General features: G+C 42.4%; 1 protein-coding gene across 1 annotated transcript in view; it reads left to right on the forward strand.

Annotated features, from left to right (window-relative positions):
* pdlim4 (PDZ and LIM domain 4) overlaps positions 1-21396 on the forward strand; it is a 47403-nt gene that overhangs the window by 12371 nt on the left and 13636 nt on the right. Inside the window, exon 3 of the mRNA XM_054754413.1 lies at positions 7995-8076. Within this exon, the coding sequence (XP_054610388.1) occupies positions 7995-8076 (82 nt within the window). The remainder of the gene's footprint in view (positions 1-7994; positions 8077-21396) is intronic.

Genomic DNA, 21396 nt, shown 5'->3' on the forward strand with positions numbered 1-21396 from the left:
ACTAAAGAGTGAAACCCAGTTAACCCTCTGTCTTCATCTACATCGCCGCCAATGCACCTGAGTTACAGCTCTGCTGGTAACGATGAGCATTACGTGGCTGTAAATTTGGTGCTCAGCCAAAGACAACTGCAACATCATTTGGAGCAGTTCACAATCAATATTGATCAAACAATACGACAACAACATTGAAATAAAATACATCATACTCACCAGAGATGAAGATCATTTAGAGACAAAATCCATCCTCCTTTCCAGACTATTTTGTCGAACAGTTTTGCTCTGATCAACCAATCAGCGGACGGAAAAAATGCTGACGTTATTGTGGTCCTACTAGCTGGCCCTGAGAGGCGAATCTGCAATCTGATTAAAGAAAGAGCCCCGTTGATTTTAGTGTTTAAGTGACATTGACAAGCACTCCTGATTCTGAAGGCCCTGGGCAGATTTGATTGACATGGCAACGAGGGTTGTATATCTCTTTGTGGTAGACGATTCGATACACATCTACATACACGGGTTACAATGTGATTAAACATTTTAAAAAATGTTTAAAAACTGAACGATTCGATATGATTCGACACAGTGTGATGTACTTACAGTCTTTTCAAATGTGTAAAAGAGGCCATCGTATCCCCAAGCATGCTGTAAGGCACTGGCAAAAATAAAGTCAAAAGACAACAACAGCATGACATGTTAATTGTATTTATTTTTGGACACGGACCAAAAAAAGACTTGCTGAATGGACATCTTTTTGTTTGATGGCATCAATATGAAATATATCAATAAAAAAAACACAAACTAAGATTTCTGTTTGGCTGAAAATGATTTGGGGTGATTATCTAACGCTAGCACGCTGCGACTATTTGCATCCATTCTCATCTTCGGTCATGATGCGCCGCATGTGCGACAGTCATTTCACCGTCAGCCCGAGCGCTCGTGTTGTTTGAAGCGGTTATTTTAGGGCTGATTCTTATCGATCGAGGAGGCTGCTGTCGACGCAACTGTCGCAATCCGGTCCCATCGGTTTGTCGTTCACAACCCTAATGGCGACACAGAGAAGCTGCAATCTGATTGGACAAAAAAGAAATGTAACACACTAGTGTAAGAGACACATGACAAAATGAAGGTGTTAGACTGGTAGGAACATATTCAGGAATACTAGAACTGAAGTTTAAATGTAGGGGAATGGGGAAGGGCTTGCTGCTTACTGCATAGAACAAAGTGTTCCTGCCCTATGCATTGGTCATTGAGGCTACAAATTCCTCCTCCAAACTATAACCTCAAGTAAATTACCATAGACTGCTGCAGTGTTCATTAATCACCTTGATCTTGCATCTGGGCTGAGAAGAATGCAACAAGGTGTCATGTAGCCACACCGCAGAGGCGAAGTGAGACAGGCCGCTGGTATGTGACCATATATCGGCCGAATAATTACAGTGCGAGGTTCCCTGCCGCTGGACAGAAGGAGGAGAAGGAGGGGTGAGGCGTGCACATTTGGGATACTTTTGCACAGAGCTGAAAGGCGCTGACGGTGAAGTGAAGTGGACGTGCTTCCGAGAAACAACGCCTGTGGATGGTTTCGTAAAGGTAGTAAAAACAGGAGCAGCTGGAGACTGAAAGCCTTTGCTGCGATTGCGGCATTCCCCATAACTCGTACTCCTCAGCATGTGTCACAGGCAATGCATCAGATGCTAAATTCCTTCCATTGCAAGTAAAAAAGAGAAAAGATGCAGTTGTTGCTAGCAGGGTGGAGGAACGTGATATAACAACACAGCAAGAAGGGTATCAAGAGCCAAGACGAGGAGCAGTGAATAAGCGAACCCACCAGGACACTTTTTGTTGCCTCACGCACGTTTGTGGAAATTCAATCAAAACGTCTCCGTCCAGACACTTCCTAGCCTTCAAAGTGGGGGCACGTTCAACAGACACAACAGGAATGGGCGTTGATGCAAACGTTATTAGTGTATTTTAATCAACTGTAAAACAGTAGGCTCACATTGAAGCCATTTCACAGCTTAATGAAGTATTAGCCAGCTGCCACATGAAATATTTCATATGTAATTGCAACCATGGCTCCCCGTGCTGACTCACAAGAACATAATCTCCACAGAGGACAACAGCTCTTCGCCTCCATGAAGAGACCACGCCATAAAACACTCCAAACCGTCAAAAGCAAAAAGCAAAAGAAACAAGAGACCTGTAATTTCGTTGCTGCTGCCCATGGACAAATATATGAGTCTGCACGTCTGCATGAGAAGCAAAATTACAGTGCACTCTGTGCATCTGAGGTCTGCTGTAATGCAAGAATGTTTCTTTGGATGACGTCCATTACTGTCACAGCCCACATTTTTCATCTACAAATTACGGAGGGTTTTGAAGGAAGCGCTGGATCATGGGAGACTGGGCTCAGAGACTGTGAAGTTTGTTGATCGGGCATTCAACCTTAAAAGTGGTTAGATACTCCACAGGGTGTGGGGGACGCCCACTTTCCAATGTATATATTCCGCCTTCTTCCTACACCGCCGTTGCAAGCCACACCCCACGTAACAAGTGCACGCTCATTGGTTATGTTTGTGGCCAGCTAATGATAGTGATTGGCCAAAGTTTAGCTACGAATGTTCATTATTGAATGTATAGCCTATCACAACCATGCAATGACTCCAAATTGTCAGTCGCTTCTCAGACGCTGCTTTTGTGTGACGAGACAGCGATGAGTGACAGCCATGAACGCCAATCATTTTAATTTGGGTCAAAAGGAAATTTACCTTTGCACTGTAATACCCGTAGACATTTACGTGTACAGTCTGTTCTTTCAAACCTCTATCGATAGCATCTGCTAGCTGGTGGTGGGTGTTCTTATATATTTTGGGTTGAAAAAAGTGTAGAGCCGTCCCTTGCTGCATCGCGGTTCGAACATTGCTCCTTCACTCTATCACAATTTTTCAAAAATCTATGAATTATTAAATGGTCGCTGTTACTTGGTTGACTATTATAAGTAAAAAAATATTGAAATTCAAATGTTCTGGTTACTAGCCTTAGATTAGATTACTTTAACACTGCATCTAGTCAGCCATGGCATGTCCCATATCATATGAGTCAAAAGAAGTTCTCCTCCCATTTTGTGTGGAAGTGGTAAGTTTTTGGCTTCTTACTTTGTCCTTCTTCCCCAATTTGTTAGAAACACTTTCTTACCGTTAAAATAAGTAGGTTGGAGGCTAACTAGTTCGGTCGCTAGCATGCTATGCTGAAAGCCACGGCCGTCTCTTGTGTCCCTGCAGTGATCCCGTAGCCTGTGCATTAGCAGTGTGGTGTAAACAAAGAATAATAGGAGTGTAAAGGTGACTATAGGGTGATGGCAGTGAATGAATATAAATGAATGTTTGTGGGTGGGTGGAGAGGCCGTAGGCGTGAATTGGCGACCACGTTTCTGTCAGACTACCCCAAGGCAGCTGTGGTTACCACCACCAGTGTGTGACTGAGGAGTGAATGAATAATGGGTTCACTTCATTGTGAAGTGCTTTGCGTGCCTTTAAAAGCGCATATAAAATCGAATCCATTTTTGAAGAAACATATTTAGAAAGTCATAAACAGGTCTTCTATGCTCTACCTATGAAAATATTCAATTTATTGATATTGAATCCTACTTGGCGGAAATTCACTTAAAGTGGTCGGGCCAAGAACCAATTAACTGCTATAAACGAGGAACGACTGTAGCTTGGAGCTGAAGCAAGACACCACCTTTAAATCATGTTGAAGTGAGTCATGTTCAATTTATCTGGAGCCCTGTGAGATGTTGCATTTTGGAGTAAGAAAAGAGTTTTGTAGTTTTTTCGCAGACTTATCCGGTGTGGCTGGTGTCAGGTTAGATGTGTTTACTTCTGGGGTGGGTGAGTGTTTGTGAGGAGGGAGACGCATGGGTGTTGCCATGAATGGGACCCTGGAAACATTTCCCACCCGGACAAACGTTCTCTCTCCTCGAGATGACGGTATTTCAGCCGCATTAGAATTTCCGCAATATTCTACATTTAACACTACATTCCGTTTTTATTGGCAATTCTGCAATTTGGTTCCCGTGGTAATCGCAGGGCCCTACTTGTCTTTGCAGAACCAACTTCTGAAAGTTGACAACTTTACCTGAGTTTTTCCTTAAAGCTCTCACCCTCGCCCCAGTCACCAAACGCCACTCCCTCACTTTAACCACTAATCCTTGCCCCAAAAACTCCCTTTCTCTGGATTATCCACCCATCAGGTTATAATAGAGCTCTCCACTTGAAGTAGATGATTCCTGATGGTACATCTGCTAAATTATGTGCTCACAAATGAAAACAATCTGTGGATGCATGAACCAGCTGTAGAGGAAAACCCTTCCTCTCTGGAGATATTTTCTCCTCAGTGCCGTCGGTCGACTGCCTGATCCCTCCCTTCCCTCCACTCCCATGTACCTGGTGGCATCTAAACTCCGAATCGTTCCCTCTTTTTCCTTTTAGAGTTCTCTTTCTCTCTCAGTGTCTCCTCCAGTTCCACTTCTGCAGGAGCTCACTGGAGAAAGCCGTGTGGTTTCACAGGCCTTCAGAGGCAGATGGTGGTTGGGATGCGTGCCAGGCTGTTGGGAAGGAGCCCCGCTGATGGATGTGCTGAAAGGAGAGTCATGAAGAGCCTGTCTTGTTCGTTCTTCATTAAAAGGGCATCCCCGCTATGCATGCATCAATTTCACTTGCATTAAAGAAGAAAAATTGTGGGATTAAGTCCAGACTGGGTTGCAGCAGGTGGAAGTCTTCAGCACAATCAGAATGGCACTTGGGGCAAAAAAGAACTCAGAAGAAGGAAACAAAAGTGGGTAATGTTTCTTGGCTCGCAGCCCAAACAGCCACAAAGCTTCGTGCAAATCCTTCAAGTAGTTTTTGCCTAATCCTGCTCGCAACTTCACAAAGACCTGATTAAACGGACTGGTCAGGATGTTTTTTACTTTTGCAGAAAGATTTACGGAAAGCGGGCAGAGAAAAGACAGAGTCCGTGTTTCGCTGGCGGTGGATTTGCCCCCACTGCCTCGCTTTGACTCTGCGACCTGTGACTCACTGCTGAGGAATTAATGCACAAGGCAGCACGGGACCAAAGGAACACAAGACTCCGGGGCGGGGGGGGCGCAAGGAAACTCACTCTATCCCTTCAGCTCATGTTCGAGTGAGGTCTCTTTTGTGGTCGGTAAAAAATGCGACATCAGTAGAAGTTCAGGGCCGGTGTAGCAGGAAGGGAGTGGGGGAGCACCTACAGACTTCCATCCATCATTCATTGACGTCAAGCACCACCGTGACGAATTGTCCCCTCAGGTGAGACGCCCATAATTGTCTCCACTTACCTTCTCGAGCCAAACTTTAAATCTCATCTCAGATGACCAACCAAGCCTGATGCCACCGACAGACGAATGACCGTGTCCGCTGCAGGACGAGGCAAGGAGAAGAATCAAAACATTTTTTTAAATCCGCCTCTCAGTTTGGTGATGATTGGTTTTCATCCTCCTCATCGAGCACGGCCTACTCTGGCAGCCAAAGAAAAGTGCAGAAACCCCATCTTCCCATCAGGAAATTAAACCTGGTCAAGGGAAGGAAAATATGACCAAATAGTGAAGATTATTATCCTTCATTGCTGTCCGTGTCCTTATACTCTTTTTGTTTGTGTTGAATGTAGCATCAAAGATAAGGGCTGCAAACCAGGGTGCATCGAGCCCCTTCCTTCCTACACAACAAATCTGTTGTAGCGATCAGAGTGAGCAAAAGGAGGTAGAAATAACAGGATCGTTTTTTTGGCAGCCGGCAGCTGGAAACTGATGCTAAATATCTTGTTTCCATCACCCTGAAAGATAGTGGTTACTGCTCAATAAATCAAGAAAAAGAAGCTTTTTATTTCCTTGGAAGGGCTTCACTCCTGAGACTGCTTTAATAGTGGGGTCAGACAGAGCGAGGTTGAGAAGATAAAGTGAGTGGGTGATAAATAGAAGCTGGTCAGAAGGACCTTGCAGCTCATCTTCTGGACTTCATCCATCTGCCAGGCTGTACTGTAAGTTCTGTTGAATCCCCTTTGCGATCCTTTCCACAGTTTCCACTCTGGAAGAAAGCCCAAGTTTCGAAGAAGAGGATTTGAAATACAATGCGGACGTAGTAACTCATTTATGACGGATCTTAACAAGCATTCTTCAACTGGATTGTCTACTGGAACTGGTCCAGGTTCATTCTGAAAATCCCAAGTGCCCTTTATCCGCTCATGCCTCCAATCTTTCCCCATTTCCATGTTCACGTCACTTCCAAAATGTCAATTCAAAGTGGCCGTCTCGGAAACAAACAGCGCTTCTTTTCTCGAGGTTGTTTGTGCGGTCGCCATCGAAACCAAACAACGCAAACAGGAAGGCAGACTGAAGCGTCCTGCAAAGACACTCAGCGCCTCATAAGAGCGTTCTTGATCGCGCCACCTCCGTGCGTTCGTATCTCTCAGCCGATGCCAGGCCGGCTGCTTCATGATGACCTCAACTTTCCCAACTGATAAATCTATCAGGGTTGCCGGCGACGACGGCCGCTGTCCTCTCCTCGCTCCCTGTCGTGTCCTGAGCTCGCCCTTTTGGATCCTTTCCCTCTTAGCTACCAAACGCCATGGCAACGACATCCCGGCAAGGCGATGAAGCAAGAAATTGTTTGTCGCATGACACGTTGGTGATGACACACAAGCTTTAACACAAGAGAGAAGTATGGCTTGTCAATGATGCATCTTAACATGGCTGCCAGTGGTGAGTCATCTTCTCTCTTGTAAGCCGGCGCAACTGGAGTCAATTACAGGCAACCTGAAGATATATCTAATATGTTAGCACGCTTCTGTGAAGTTATGGCGTGTTGACGACTTTATCTGCGTACCAGCAGGGGAGATGGTTTTTCTGTTCCCGAGGTGAAAATGCGCAGACTGACACGTGAGTGGCGCATAGAGAGGGCACATGCATCACTTTTATTGGACATGTTATGTGATGGGGAGTTTAAAAAAAGGGGGTGAGGGTTTGCTGAATGACTACACAGGATTTGGCTCCGGTCCATTGAGTCTACATAAGTCAGGGGTGTCCTAAGAGCACTTTTTATTGGCCCGCGACACATTCTAAACATGTATTTAACAACAACAGCAAAAATGGAAAACTCTGCAGTAATTTTACAAGAATAAAGTGAAAATATTAACAGACAAAAGTTGTGATATAATGAGAAATAGGTGTAATAGGAAGAAAAACGTCATTCTAGTAGCACAAAGTTGAAATATTAAAGAAAAAAGACATAAAATAAAAAATAAAAATAAAAAAACAACAGTAGCAGAAATGGGAAAAACAGCTATAATTTTAGGAGAATAAAGTCACAATATTAAGAGAAAAAGGTTGCAATTTTACGAGAATAAACTTGTACTATTAAGAGGAAAAATGTTAGTAGCGTACAGCTGAAACAAAAGTTGTAATATTTGGAAAATTAGGTTGGGGAAAAAGTTAATATGAGAATAAAGTCCAAATATAATGGGAATAAAGTCATAATTATATTAGGAGAAGAAAATTTACGAAGATTATTTCAGAAGAAAGTCTAAATATTTAAAAAATATTAGAAAAACAGCAAAAATGAGAACAAATGAGCAAAGATCGAAGTTATGCTAATAGTATGCTTTTCACGTAGACTCCAAAGCTGAGATTGCCGGTTTATCTTGAATTGCATCCTTCCATTTTTCAGTCTGTGGCCCTCGCTGGGAAAGGTTTTGCCACCTCTGACATAGGTACCACCACTTTACAACAATTCTGAAGTGATTTTGTCATTTTCAGGTCTGTTTTTCATGAACACATGAAGCGCAAGAGTGGTCTAATACAAGAAGGGCAGTCTAATAATGTTTGCAACATCTTTGTAAGAGTAGACACAGTTTTCTGTGAGAAAACTCACATCTCGCTCGAAGATTTGATTTCATCAGACGCTCTCATGGATCTTGTCTTTCAGGTCTGGATCGGGAGAGAGAGTGTGGTCGCCGACAGTTGGTGAAGATGGCAAGACGAGCCCCTACACGGAGCCCGATTCACAGGTAGACACCCTTTTTCATCGGCTAAAACACTTCCTTGGAGCGCATTTCACTGATGGGATACCTCAGTCAATTAATGCCATAACGAGGAGATAGAACAAACCAAAAAAAACTTAGGCTTGCCTAGACTGACTAGAGTATTAGTGTATTCTTGAGTTGCTAAGGTAAAGTGCAACCAAGTGCATCAAAGAAATACTGTAAAAGTAAAACATGTAGCTGTAATGCATGCCGCCAGGAAGCCTGGAGCAGGGGTCTTACATATGCACGTGGGAATCTAAGACTGACTGCCTCTCCAAGCTTATACGGCCACACCTTGGTTTTCGTATGCCCCTGTGTTCGTATGATTTCATTTTCGTTTACTGTAGTAACGAAAAAATTTGTTTACTCTGCCCTGTAACGTCCCACAAACTCGAGTGCCCAAACCAAGCACCCTGCGTGTTGCTGTCTGTGCATTGTTTATTGAGTGTGACTGCTCCATAACCCACCATGGGGCCAAAGACAGTTGCGAGTCGCGAGAAACACTCATGAATTCGATCTTGCCAGGATGTACGGGAGGTCCGCATCAACAAGTTCCATCTATTCTTCATTTATTATTATTTTGCATTGTTTTCTGCATGTAACACCACAATTATTCTATACAAAATGTATTTTTTGCTCATATTTTTGGGAGTGCTGCATGGTGGCCTCGTGGTTAGCACAGCTCTGAGATCGGGAAGGGTTGGGTTTGTATCTCCATTCGGAGATACAAACCCGGCATGTGGCGTTTGCATGTTCTCCGTGTGCATGCGTGGGTTTTCCTTCCACATTCCAAAATGCATGTTAGTTTAATTGGAGTCTCCAAATTGTCCATAGGTATGAATAGGAATAGGTGTGAATGGTTGTTTGTCTATATGTGCCCTGTGATTGGCTGGCGACACCCCGCCTCTGCCCAAGGTCAGTTGGGATAGACTCCAGCATATCCCTGCGACCCTAGTGAGCATAGAAAATGAATGAATGAATGAATTTTTGGGTGTCTGGAAAGTATTCATTGGATTTACATTATTTCCTGTTTTCGTACGTTTCGGTTTTTGTAACAAATTCATGACAAAAAACGAGGTTCCATTGCAGTTAAAGATTGGTTCATCTGCAGACCTCACTGGCCCAATGATCTGCTCTCTGTGGGATCTGAAGACTTTAGACAGATATTGCAAAGTGACGACAACTTAAATTATCTGCACAGCTTGTTTTTTTTTTTAATTTGTCGTTTCAATCTGTCGTTCTTTTGTTCGTTTAGTGTTCGGAGAAATCGCTCTCCAGCTGCTCCACAATTTCCCAGTACACAACTTTGATCTGGATTCTAAAGTCCATTAAAACTTGATCCGAGTCTTTTGAAATCCGCCTCTTCGGATGATGATGGTTTGCAAAAGACCACAATTTGCCATCTGGGGCTGTAAATAAGCATGACACTTTTCCTCTCTCGCTCTGTTTATCATAAACAGAATCCATAGAAACAGTCAACTCTCGCTCCAGGAATAGCGTGGCCTGGGATAACGTATTCAAAATGAGAACGCGTCCTAATGTGGGCCGCAACTGTCTCGAAAGATAGTGCGTGGATTGTTCTCCGATCGTCTGAGCGGCCAGGATATTCCAGGCACAATGAAGTCTATTGCTGATGAGCTTTTTGAAGTCTTCCGGCCCTGGAAGGCTTCGGAGCATTTAGGAAGGATCGGGAGATGTGTGCGGAAATGTGCACACATGTGCAAGTATGGAGACTTTGAAAGAGACAATGAAGATATTGTGATAAGTGTCTTTGTCAATATCGACTTTTAAATGAAAAAAAAAAACGGCAGGCGGAGAAACCACACAAAGAACTGAGGTACCATGTCTCCATTACCACATCAATAGAAGCTTGACATCTTTCCAGAGGAGTATTGTTTTCAGCTCGGAGACACACTGAAAGCAGCATTATTGTCTCGTGTCATTCATCAGGCTTTGTGTTGAAGGGTGGTGGAAAGGTTTGGTCTTTACAATCACGTTGGGAACTCCAGCTTTACAGAAATCTTTAGAAAAATCACATTGAGAGCAAGAACAACTGTGACTGGAAAGCCAAACCTGAATGACTCACTCCAAAAACAAACAAAGCCTTGCATCAGAGTGGCTATCAACAAGTCAGCAAGCTGATGTATCAGATAATGCAATTACTATAATAACCTACGGCAAAGGTGCTGAGTGCTTGCAGAATGAGACTAATTAACTACGTAAGCAGGTGACAAGCTAAATTAAACAAACACGGTCTGCCGTGTAAGCCAAAACAAAATTGAAAACAGAACCGCAGTACTCTCACAAACTTAACTGGAGCAAAGAATCAGTATTCCACTCGCAAAGTTACACGCATGTACTGTACGTGCTGCCTTCCCACTGAAGGAGATGTTATTTACACTGAAAGGGTCCAAGTCGGGGGTGTCCAAAGTGTGGCCTGTAGCAGGAAAACTAAAAACAAACAACAGCAAAAAAGGAAAAATCAACAGTAATTTTACAGAATAATGTCGAAATATTTCGAGAAAAAAAGTTGTAATCTAACGGGAGTCGCAAATGAGGAAAAATAACGGCATTTTACGATTATTAAGTTTAAATATTAAAGAAAAAAAAACTTTTTTTAAAAATCATATCACATCAACCAAAGCAAGGAATAAAGTTGTCATTTTTGGATTTTCAATTGGGTTGCGGAAAATGTTATGTTTCTAGATCCAGTGAAAATATGATCATTTTACAGGAAGAAAATGAATAAAAAGAAAGCTAAAATAGCTGGAAGAAAACCTGGAAAAACAACCAGCTGTAATTTCACAAGAATAAAGTGAAAATCTTGAGAGAAAAAAAAGTCAGATTCAAAGGAGAAAAAAAATCACAATTTTTACAAAGAATAAACTTCTGATATTATGTCATTTTAGTAGAGCTGGAACAGGAAAGAAAAATATGTTCTTTTTTCAAGTCATCATATGAGAAACATCCATACCGCTTCTCCTCATTAGGGTCGCGGGGGCATGCTGGAGCCTATCCCAGCTGACTTTGGGCAACAGGCGGGGTACACCCTGGACTGGTCGCCAGCCAATGGCAGGGCACATATAGACAAACAACCATTCACACTCACATTCATACCTATGGACAATTTAGAGTCTCCAATTAACCTAACATGCATGTTTTTGGAATGTGGGAGGAAACCGGAGTACCCGGAGAAAACCCACGCACGCACGGGGAGAACATGCAAACTCCCAAGGGATGCCCAAGGGAGAATCGAACCCAGGTCTTCCTGATCTCCAGGCTGTTACTGTGTTGGCCAACATGCTAACCACTAGACCACAGACAATATACTAAGAGTATTTAAGAAGAAAGTTTAAATAATATGAAAGCGGCAAAGTTGCATCAAAGTTTGGACACCCCTGGTCTACTTGAAATGAGCTACTTGCTGGATGGAGATGACAGCACCTTTTATGACTGTGATGGCAAGCTGGTGCATTTGTGTGTCATCCCCATCGTCATCAGCAACGACTTGACTCGCGAGGCTTCATCTGCTTCCTCCTAACACGCTTCTTATGAAAGCAAAGACACATGCTGACATGCTGTAGCCTGAAGCAACGCCACCACTACAGTGTAGTGTTCATGGTGTCTCTTGCATTCACTGTCATTTATCAGTGCCACTTCAAAAGCGGTCGCCCGGGGCCTTTGCAATCATCGTTCTGTTCTTAAGCTTTTATGCTGCCGACTCGATCATCCATGAGTGACATCGGCGGATACCGATACCGATCACATATATTAAGTGTACATTTTTAAATGTGCTATCGGCGAAACCGGGGGTCACCAACGTGTTTTCTTGTGAGAGCTACTTTTACAGAGCTAATCATTTTAACATTTATTTTCATAGCTTATTCAACCCAAACAATGCAAATATGCTTGTAATTAACAAAATGCTGATATTCACTACTCACGTTTTGTATTTCAGAATGCATTTCTTTGTAGTGTTCTCACATTATTAACTGAAAACCTGAGTGACAAGCATGCTTGCAGGCGCCTCATGTGGTTGTGTGTGGGGGGGAGGGGTCCCTGGAGCCCGCGGACACCCTATTGGTGACACCTGGGCTATATGATATGAAAGGGGGACCATAAAATTTAGACCAAAACATTTTTGACTTACTCTTTCAAAATCACTGTTGAAACTTAGAGGACATGGCGCCTTCTTTAAGGAGAGCTTGGATGTGAGAGCAGCTTGATGGCGCTATAGCAGGACCCCCTGGCAAACCCGGTTTCCTCCAGTCCGATGAATCCAACCACTTTTGGGGCTATCCATCCCACACAGCAGACATGCTTGTTTTGGCTTTGTGAAGGGAAAGTGGGTGGGAGACGGTCACTATTGGCTGGATGCTGCAATGGGGGCGGAGGTGATCGTCGTTATAAATTAAGTATCGGCAAATGCCGATACCGTGCTTTTTCACGGAAATCAGCTGATACTGATCGGTGGCCGATCGATTGGAGCATCCCTTCTGGAAACATTTAAAAGTGAATAAAAGGCAGAAAAAGGAAAGAACCACTCATAGCAGTGTCCCATTTCGGGGTCCCAGCCTATACCGTCGACGAAGGCCGGTCCTTATGAGAGTCCTCCGGCCGCGGCTAGAGCGACATGAAATGGGACGGTTTAGCCTTCGGAACACTTCCTGGTTATGTCACGTGTTCACACCCCCTCGCTTCTTGCTATATGCCATCAAGGCCACAAAGTAGAGAAAAAAATATGGAGAGACCTAACAAAATATGAAATAATGTAGACAAAGTTGCTGTTTTATATTTATTTTGGGATTACGTGTTGCTGGAAAGAAAAGAGCAGCCAGCCATCAGCAGATTTATCTCAAGTCTCAAGTCCCATTACGTGCATTCTTAGCTGTCTCTTTTTATCTGTTTTCTAGCTTTAGAACGCAGAGAAGCGAAAGACGTGTTTTCAAGTCTCTTGTGGATGATGGGCAAAAATCCAAAAAAAGTTCACTTTTCCTTTAAGACAGAAGAAATGCATGCCAACGGTAGTTTTAGCACATGATCAACATGCATGGGTAAAAACAACAACAACTCTGCTTCCAAATGACCTTCCAAAGCTATACTGCGGTACTGCATATACTTGTACGTTTTATTATCCATTTCTCTGCATAGTAGGGATGGAAATCTCTTTGTGATTGACGATTCGATTCGAATCGCAATACACAGGTCACGATATGATTCAAAAACAATGTATTTTAAAAACAGAATGAATCGATGCAGTGTACAAACAAAACGATTCGATTTGATTGTATGGTTGATTTTTGTCGATGTAGACAATAATCTTACTTGACAAAATGAAGATGCCAATCATATTAAAGTGGCATTCTTACAGTATTTTCTAATGTGTGAAAGAGCACATCACATCCCCAAGCATGCTGCAAGGCACCGGTAAAAATAAAGTCAACAGAATAACAGGTCACATTTTTTTTTAGATGTATTTATTGTTGACACAGAGCAAAAAATGGCATCTTTTTCTTTGATGGGATCATATTTTTATACTTGGTTATATATAAAGAAATGGAAGTGGAGCCACCGAACTAGGTTTCGTTGTATATTGTGTGCAATGACAATAAACATCAATCTATCTGTCTTTCTATATCAAATAGAACAATGAAATAGCACAAGTCTTAACGTTCAGTCCAATTAATTATACAAAACAAACAAATAGTGCAAAGCCCCTAAAATAATGACGCATCTCTTCCAAGCACAGATAAGTAAATAGAAGTATTTGTCACATGAGTGCCACAAAAATGCAGTTTTAGCTTGGAAAAAAGAAATCCCATATTCCAAATGTCACAACTATGGTAACCGTATTTCAGACTGAGCATAGTGTTTTCAACATTTCAAGTAATCAAGTCACAAAGCAGAAAAGTTACCGTACTCACCTCTGATGGTCTCAGCTGCTCAGGTTTTGCACCCTTTTGGAAATTAATCCAAAGTTGGTGCGCTAGCTAGCCAGCGTTTGAACGCCAAAGTGTACAAAATGTTTTCTAAACACTATTCCATGATAGCGACAAGGCTGCAGAGCATTATACAGTACATGTTATGTAAACATCTTTTGAAAGCGAAATGTTTAGTGTGGGGGGCCAACATTTATCCACATATACAATCAAACAGGCTTTTAAAACCCCTTTAAGCTCATTAAGAAGACGATTTAAAACAGCAATTGAAGGATAAGCAACTCCAGAGTAATTTTCCAATCTTCATCTCCATGTCTTAAGGCTGAAGTCCATGTTCTGCAAGTTCTCTATTTCATCTCCAAATGTGTTTTCCTCCTCGAAAACTATTGACACATCGCTCAAATCTTCACTATAATCACTATAAACATCCTCTGTATCGTACACCGCTTTGTTTGTTTACCTGAGTGATATTACCCGTCACTTCCGGAAATGAGGCTGAACTGCGAGAGCTAGCTCGTCATGGGTGGCACTAGAAATGTAATTTTTTGCATATTTACCGTTCGCTTTCCAAAATGGAACAATGTAGAACATAATTACAAACAGCATATTACATATTTAAGCAAAGTTGATGTCAGGGCCCCTTTAAATGTCATTTTTTGTTCAATTGAGTGCAGCGTTTAATCTCTCTTAGCTAATATTTAGATTCCACATTAACTTTCACTTGGACTTACCGTAGAGTCGGAAAGTATAACCGGTTGCCTGGGCTACCAAGCATTTAACACTTCCGGTCTGCAAGGCTGTTTTGATTTGTTGGAATGATGAAAAGTGCTATTCCTTTAACCGTGACAATAAGTGACGTTTCCCTGCCAATAAAATGACTTCATTGGGTTTGAGGTCATTGTACGGTTGATTTTAAGAGCCGTGGCACTGAATGAACAATGTCCATGCTTTTTTTCCAGTGAGAAAGCATTTTTTAAAGGGAAATTTCCATGCCGTCTTAAATTTTTTTCCCCTCTATTTCCCATCTGTAATTGAAGGCTTTAGTGCTGACATGAGCGCTCAGAAAGATTTTCCAGCCAAACCATCAGTTAACTGTCATTTAAGATGGTTAGACTTCAGGTTACAAAGAGCTTCAAGTCCTTGGAGTAGCCCAGGGGTGTCCAAACTTTTTCCGGCGAGGGCCACACTGTGAAAAAGGAAAGGATTCAAGGATACTTTGGAAAGAAAAACTGCACCTCTGCTTTGTGATAGACTGTTTCCAAATATTTCAACTTTCTTCTAAGTCCTTCTCGTAATTCTGACTTTATTCCCATAATATTTTGACTTGATTCCCGTAATATTATGACTTTTTCCCCAACCTAATTTTCCAAAAATGACAACTTTGTTCTTTGTTTCTCATAATATTATGGCTTTAAAAGACAATAAAGTGTTTTTTTCTTTAATAGTTCAACTTTATGCTACTAAAATGACATCATTTTTCCTCGTAACACTACAAATTCATTCTCATAAAATTGTGACTTTTTTCTGGTAAGAACATGACTTTTTTCTCTTCATATTTTGACTTTGTTCTCGTAAAATTACAGCTTTTTTTTCCATTTCTGTTGTTTTTTTCATTTTTTCTGCTTGTAGTTATGACTTTATCTCATTATCATTAGCACATTTTTCAAAAATTACAACTTCACTGATTTACCACTTTGTTTTGTTTGTTTTTCATAATATTATGATTCTAAAAAAACATATTTTTTCTAAAATATTATTGTTATTATTGTTCCCCATAATATTACAAGGCTATTCTTGTAAAATGACGACTTTTTCTCGTTAGATTACAACTTTTTTCTCTTAATATTTTGACTCTAGTCTTGTAAAATTACTGCAGATTTTTTTTACTTTTTCACTTGTCATTTTTTTTTCCTTGATAATAATATTTTTTGAATTTTCTGAGGGCTAATAAAAAAAACAGTGGCCGCACTTTGGACACTCCCGGTGTACTGTCGGTCAGCGGTAAACAGATTCCTGCCGTGAAATGTGGGAACGTGATGCCGGCGTGCTATGACAGTTGCGGCCTTGCGGTCCAGAAGGGATGCAGAAGCTGAGAGGTCTGCAGGCGTGCGGCGGCTGGGAGGCCCAAGAACTGGCAGCTGAGGACAAACTCTCTCAGCGCACTTTAATAGGAGCTGACAAATGAAGTCCTTGCAGGAATTTCTGACCTTCCCTCGCTTGGAAGTGTACTCCATTTAAAAAGAAGAAGAAGAAAGCAGGAAAAAGCGCTTGTTCAATGAATGCAACAAAGCTGCTTTGTTCCAGGATTTGTGAAAAGCACAAAACTCCGCTTGCAGCTTCTAACAATGTGGATCTCCTCGGTGTCATGTGTTGCCAAAATGTGTTTACAGGGAACTTTGCTTCTTCATCCCCTGCCAGGGAATCCAATCAAGTGAAGTCTTTTTAAGAGCTCTGCATTCACAACACCACTCATCTGCTTTTTTATCTTGTTTGTTCTTTCGGCCCTTAAAGTGTTCAACCCATTCTTGACGGGGTCGCTTGATTGGTTGTCAATGTGGACGCTCATGAATCCACAAGATTCAAATTAGTTTTTTGTTTTCAAGGATAAAATCAGAATCTTTGTTTTGGACCTCCACTTTCTGCTGGCTGCGTGCACGATGGGGTTACACTGCAGAACAAAGAAGGTTTCTGTTGTGTTGTGCTGATGCTCGTTTAGATCAGAACTTTCTACAGTGGTGTACCCCTTCAGACATTTCACCTGAAGCCATGTACCCCCTACTCCTACACACTGACGAAACAGAAACCTTCTTCTCTTAATTTACTTGAAATAGTCAGCATAATTAAGTTTGACATGAGCACGGATAAATAGATAAGTCTTTCATTCCAATCTGATGTTGGCATCATGGCTTATTGCACCTATAAAGCCTTCTGAAAAAAACTCCAAAAGGCGCCAACAACACCCATCAACGCCCATTTAAGGTGACCTGCATCTTAGCCAAGCTGCGGTGACATTGTTATTACCTCCGGCAAAGCCGACATTTTTGCCGGTGTTCATCTGTTTGTCTGTTTGTGTTCAAAATAACATGAAAAGTCCTGATTGGAATTGGATGAAATTTTCAGGAATTCTCAGAAATGTGATATGGAAGAACTGATTACATTTTGGGGGTGATCCGAATCACCGTCTGGATTCAGGATTTTTTTTAAAGTATTCTTTAACATTGCGAGATAGGACCATGTTCAGCATTTGTGCATGCAACACCACAAAAAAATGATCAGAGCACTTGGAAAGAAAATACAGGACTAGTTTCCGGCAGGTTCTACAAAATACAAAAAATGTAGGATTATTATTTTGGTGTGAATCACAATATGAGGCCAACTATGCCGCTTATTAACATTGTTACGCCCAGGAACTACTTTAATGGCATAGTGGCACCTCGCCACGCCACACCGGCTAGCCACTAGCCGGCTAGCGACTAGCTTCACCACACACTCGCTCACAGCGCCTCAGGCCACTAGCGAAAGGTAATTGTACATATTATATTGTGTTGGAGCTGCCGCTACTGCTGCTGTTTTTTTGTGTTTGAGTTTGGAAAAGTCTTTTTTTTTAAGTCATAATATTATGAGAAACAAAACAAAATAAAGTTGTAAGTTTTGGAAAATGAGGTTGGGGAAAAGTCCTAATATTCTGAGAAGAACATTTTCAAGAAGAAATTTGAAATTGTTGGAATATAAAAAAAAAAAAATCATCAGAAATGCTGTGATTTTACGAGAATAAAGTCAAAATGTTAAGAGAACAAAGTCATAATATGAGGAAGAATAATGTAATTTGAAGTCCTAATATTATGAGAAACTTATATTACTATGAGAAAATGAGGTTGGGGAAAAAGTTGGACTAAAGTATTATGGGAATAAAATGATAATATTACGAGAAGAAAATTTATGAAGATTATGTAAGTAGAAGGTTGAAATATTTGGAAAAAAAACAGGAAAAATGAGAACAAAGAGCGAAGTTGATGCTAATAATAGGCTTTTTTTCCCCCTTGAAATATACGTATGTAACTTCTTAGCATGCTTTACAAAATCTCAAAGTGGCCCTTGCTGTCATTTTTCGTTTTTCATTTGCGGCATGGCTGAGGCGGTAGAGTGGTCGCCTCCCAACCTGAAGGTTGTGGGTTCCATCCTCCGTCCTCCCGTGAGCGTGTCGACGTGTCCTTACTAAGATACTGAACCCCCAGTCGCTCCCGATGCTGCGTCATCACCAGTTAAATGTGCTAGCAGCGTCAAAGCGCACTGAGTCCGCAAGTGAAAGACTGTTTACCATGAGTGGAAAAAGTTTGGACACCCCTGAAACAAGCCTTTTGGCAGAGAATTGTAAGTCACGTGATGGGTCAGGATCAAGCTTCTGTTGAACGGAGACCACGGCATCAAATCAGAGACCCTGGTCTCGGTGAAAGAACATTCCAAACCCGCCAGTCCTCCATTAAAAAGATTGATCCACCTTTTAGCCAAGACTATAAATGTTTAATCCAGAGACTTATCAGCGCATTCCCTCCATAGTAACCTTATCTTGTTTAGCCCCTCTTATCAAAACATGCGAGCGTCCTGGCGCACAATCCCCACTGGGACGTCTGTGAGCTTGTCTGCTCTTTAATAAAGCACGCGAAAGAGAGTTTGGAAGTAGAAAGAAATGGAAAAAGTTGGATGTATTCATTACAGTATACGTGTTATCGTCACTACAAATGTGTACATCGCCAACTAGTGGCCTGGCATGATTACTACACTATTCTGCAAGCGCAGAGATAAAACCTGTTCATTCTCCCTGGGTTATTGAAACCCTTAAAGCAGTCCTCTTCAACTAATGACATCAGACCGCCCTGCGACTTCAGCTCTTCAGCTTGCAGAGTTTTTGCAGCAGATTCCTAAAAACATAGTGAGGATCTTTGCTAGCATGAATGTAGTGCATCTGGTTCAATTTATGGTTTTCTGACGTTATATTTGCTGGAGTAAAAGTGTAAAGCAAATACATTATATACAAAATAATGTACAGTGTCCACGGTGGACAAGTGGTTAGCATGTTGGCCACACAGTCAGGAGATCGGGAAGATCCGAGGTTCCAAAGGCATGCATGCTAGCTTAATTGGCGACTTGATTGGTTGTTGGTCAGGTATGAATGTGAGCGTGAATGATTGTTTGTCTAGATGTGCCCTGCCATTGTCTGGTGACAGGCAGTCCAGGGCGTACCCCGCCTCTCGCCCGAAGTCAGCTGGGATAGGCTCCATGGATGGACAAAAGAAAATGTGTTGAGTGTGTGTGTGTGTGGGGGGGGGGTGTTCGTTGATGGTAACCCAGCCTGCAGCCGTGGGGAGGCCGTGAAGGGTAGAGGGAACCTTAATTGAACTCATACGTCTTTAAAAGAGACGCCCTGCCTGGCCCGGCTGTACACACACACACACACACACACTCGTGGTAAAACACACACACATGCACAATCTACCCCTCCTCGACCTCCTGCGAGGAGTTTAATCCCCCCGGACCTTCGAAATGAAGCTCTGCTCTGCTAAGCAAACACAAACCAGCCCTTCATGGCTCCCTGGGTCGGACCCTGGGGAGCCTGGCTTGGATGAGAGACAGACGGGCCGGGAGGGGGGCACATGGGGGCAGAAAGACAAGAAAACAAGATGGGATCCGGCCAACAAACAGCATTACCTTCCTTGGTGGAGGTTAGCGCTCATATTCTAGGATACCTGGCCAGTCTTTGTGTGCTTTAATGACTGGTCCAGGACTTCATTGCTGTGCGTGAGGGACACATTTTCAGAAAGCTAAGGACTGGGGGGCCAGACTTGATTGTTGATGGACTGGTATTTTGGTGGGTAATAATTTTGCCATTCATTTCCTACGTGTAAGGAAGAACCCCACTGACCGCTAATCGGCGACAGCCTCCGGGGGAGACATACAAAGGCCCTTTCAGTGTAAAAGTCCAGCTGTCTGATCAGGACATAAAAGACTTGATCAAACGTGATGACGACATCCACTTAGGAGGAAGAATGCAGCGCTTCACTTTGATGCTCGTTGATCTTCAAGTTGATCTTCTTTGGCCACTGATGCTAGGCAGGATGTGGATCTTGAAAGGAAAACTGCTCTTTTTTTGGAATTTCGCCCATCATCCGCAATCCTTATGTGAGACATGAACACCCGTCTCTCTTTTCTGTGCGTTCTAAAGATATAAAAACAGATAAAAAGAGCTCATAAATGCACGTAATCGGACACACCTGTGCCGCCTACAAAGACCGCTATTAAAACACCTCCAACAAGGTTTTATGTTTTATACACATGCTGCAACCATGTAGTAACAGTACATTCATGATAACATGTAATACTTGTAGTATGTTGCCGTTCTTTGGGCCTTTTGAGCATTAGCAGTGAGGTGTCACTACTCCAGCAACGTAGTTCGATCGGCGTAACAATCCTGACGATGTGGTTGTAGTTGGGTTAATATGCACGTCACATGGGACATTGTTGGCGCTTTTTGGAGTCTTTTTCAGAAGGTTTTATTAGCGGCGTAGGCGTATCCCATTGCGTGCGGTCATGAGCTGTCTTTTTATCAGTTTTTATATCTTGAGAACGACGTGTTCTTATCTCACGTAAGGATTGGGAACGATGGGCAAAATTCCCCCCAAAAAGTGCACTTTTCCTTTAAGGGTGTCTAATGTTCAAAGATGTGAGGAAGAGCAGACGGTTAGTTTTAGTCTGGACCACACCAGGCAGGATGAGGCGGAGAAGCTCTAAGATATAAACTTACTGGCGTGGAGGAGAGGAAGCTTCCAGAAAAGGCCTGGTTATGGAGGACCTGTATGTGTGTGTGTGTGTGTGTGTGTGTGTGTGTGTGTGTGTGGTCCCGGCTAGCTAGCGCTGAGGACAGGACATGATGACATCCAGCATTTCCATCTGTTGAGATGACTCAGCTGGAAGCTGTGGAAGAAGAATCTGATGTATTTTATTTATTTATTTATTTATTTAAGTCATTCCGCTTAGCTGTTATGGTCGCTCGGGTTGGCCATCGAGTCTCGAACATCGATGGGAACCGGGACTAACATTGCGAATCTCCCGGGATTGTTCAAATGTTTTATTTCAATTCCTAGTTTCGATTGCCGCAAACACCAACGAAGAAGAAGCCGGCGAGCACCAGCGAAGAAGAAGCGGCTAAAAAGTTTGGTTTAACTTGAACATAAAAAAGAGTGCAACACGATGATATGACGCAAATGAGGGTGCACCATCAACATGATTCATGTTCACTCATTCATGGTGCGGAAACAGCACAGTACCTCGTCGTTGATGCTACGTCAGACTCCCTCTAATCTAAGCAATC

Source organism: Dunckerocampus dactyliophorus, chromosome 16 (assembly GCF_027744805.1).
Source record: "Dunckerocampus dactyliophorus isolate RoL2022-P2 chromosome 16, RoL_Ddac_1.1, whole genome shotgun sequence".
Lineage (NCBI taxonomy): Eukaryota > Metazoa > Chordata > Actinopteri > Syngnathiformes > Syngnathidae > Dunckerocampus > Dunckerocampus dactyliophorus.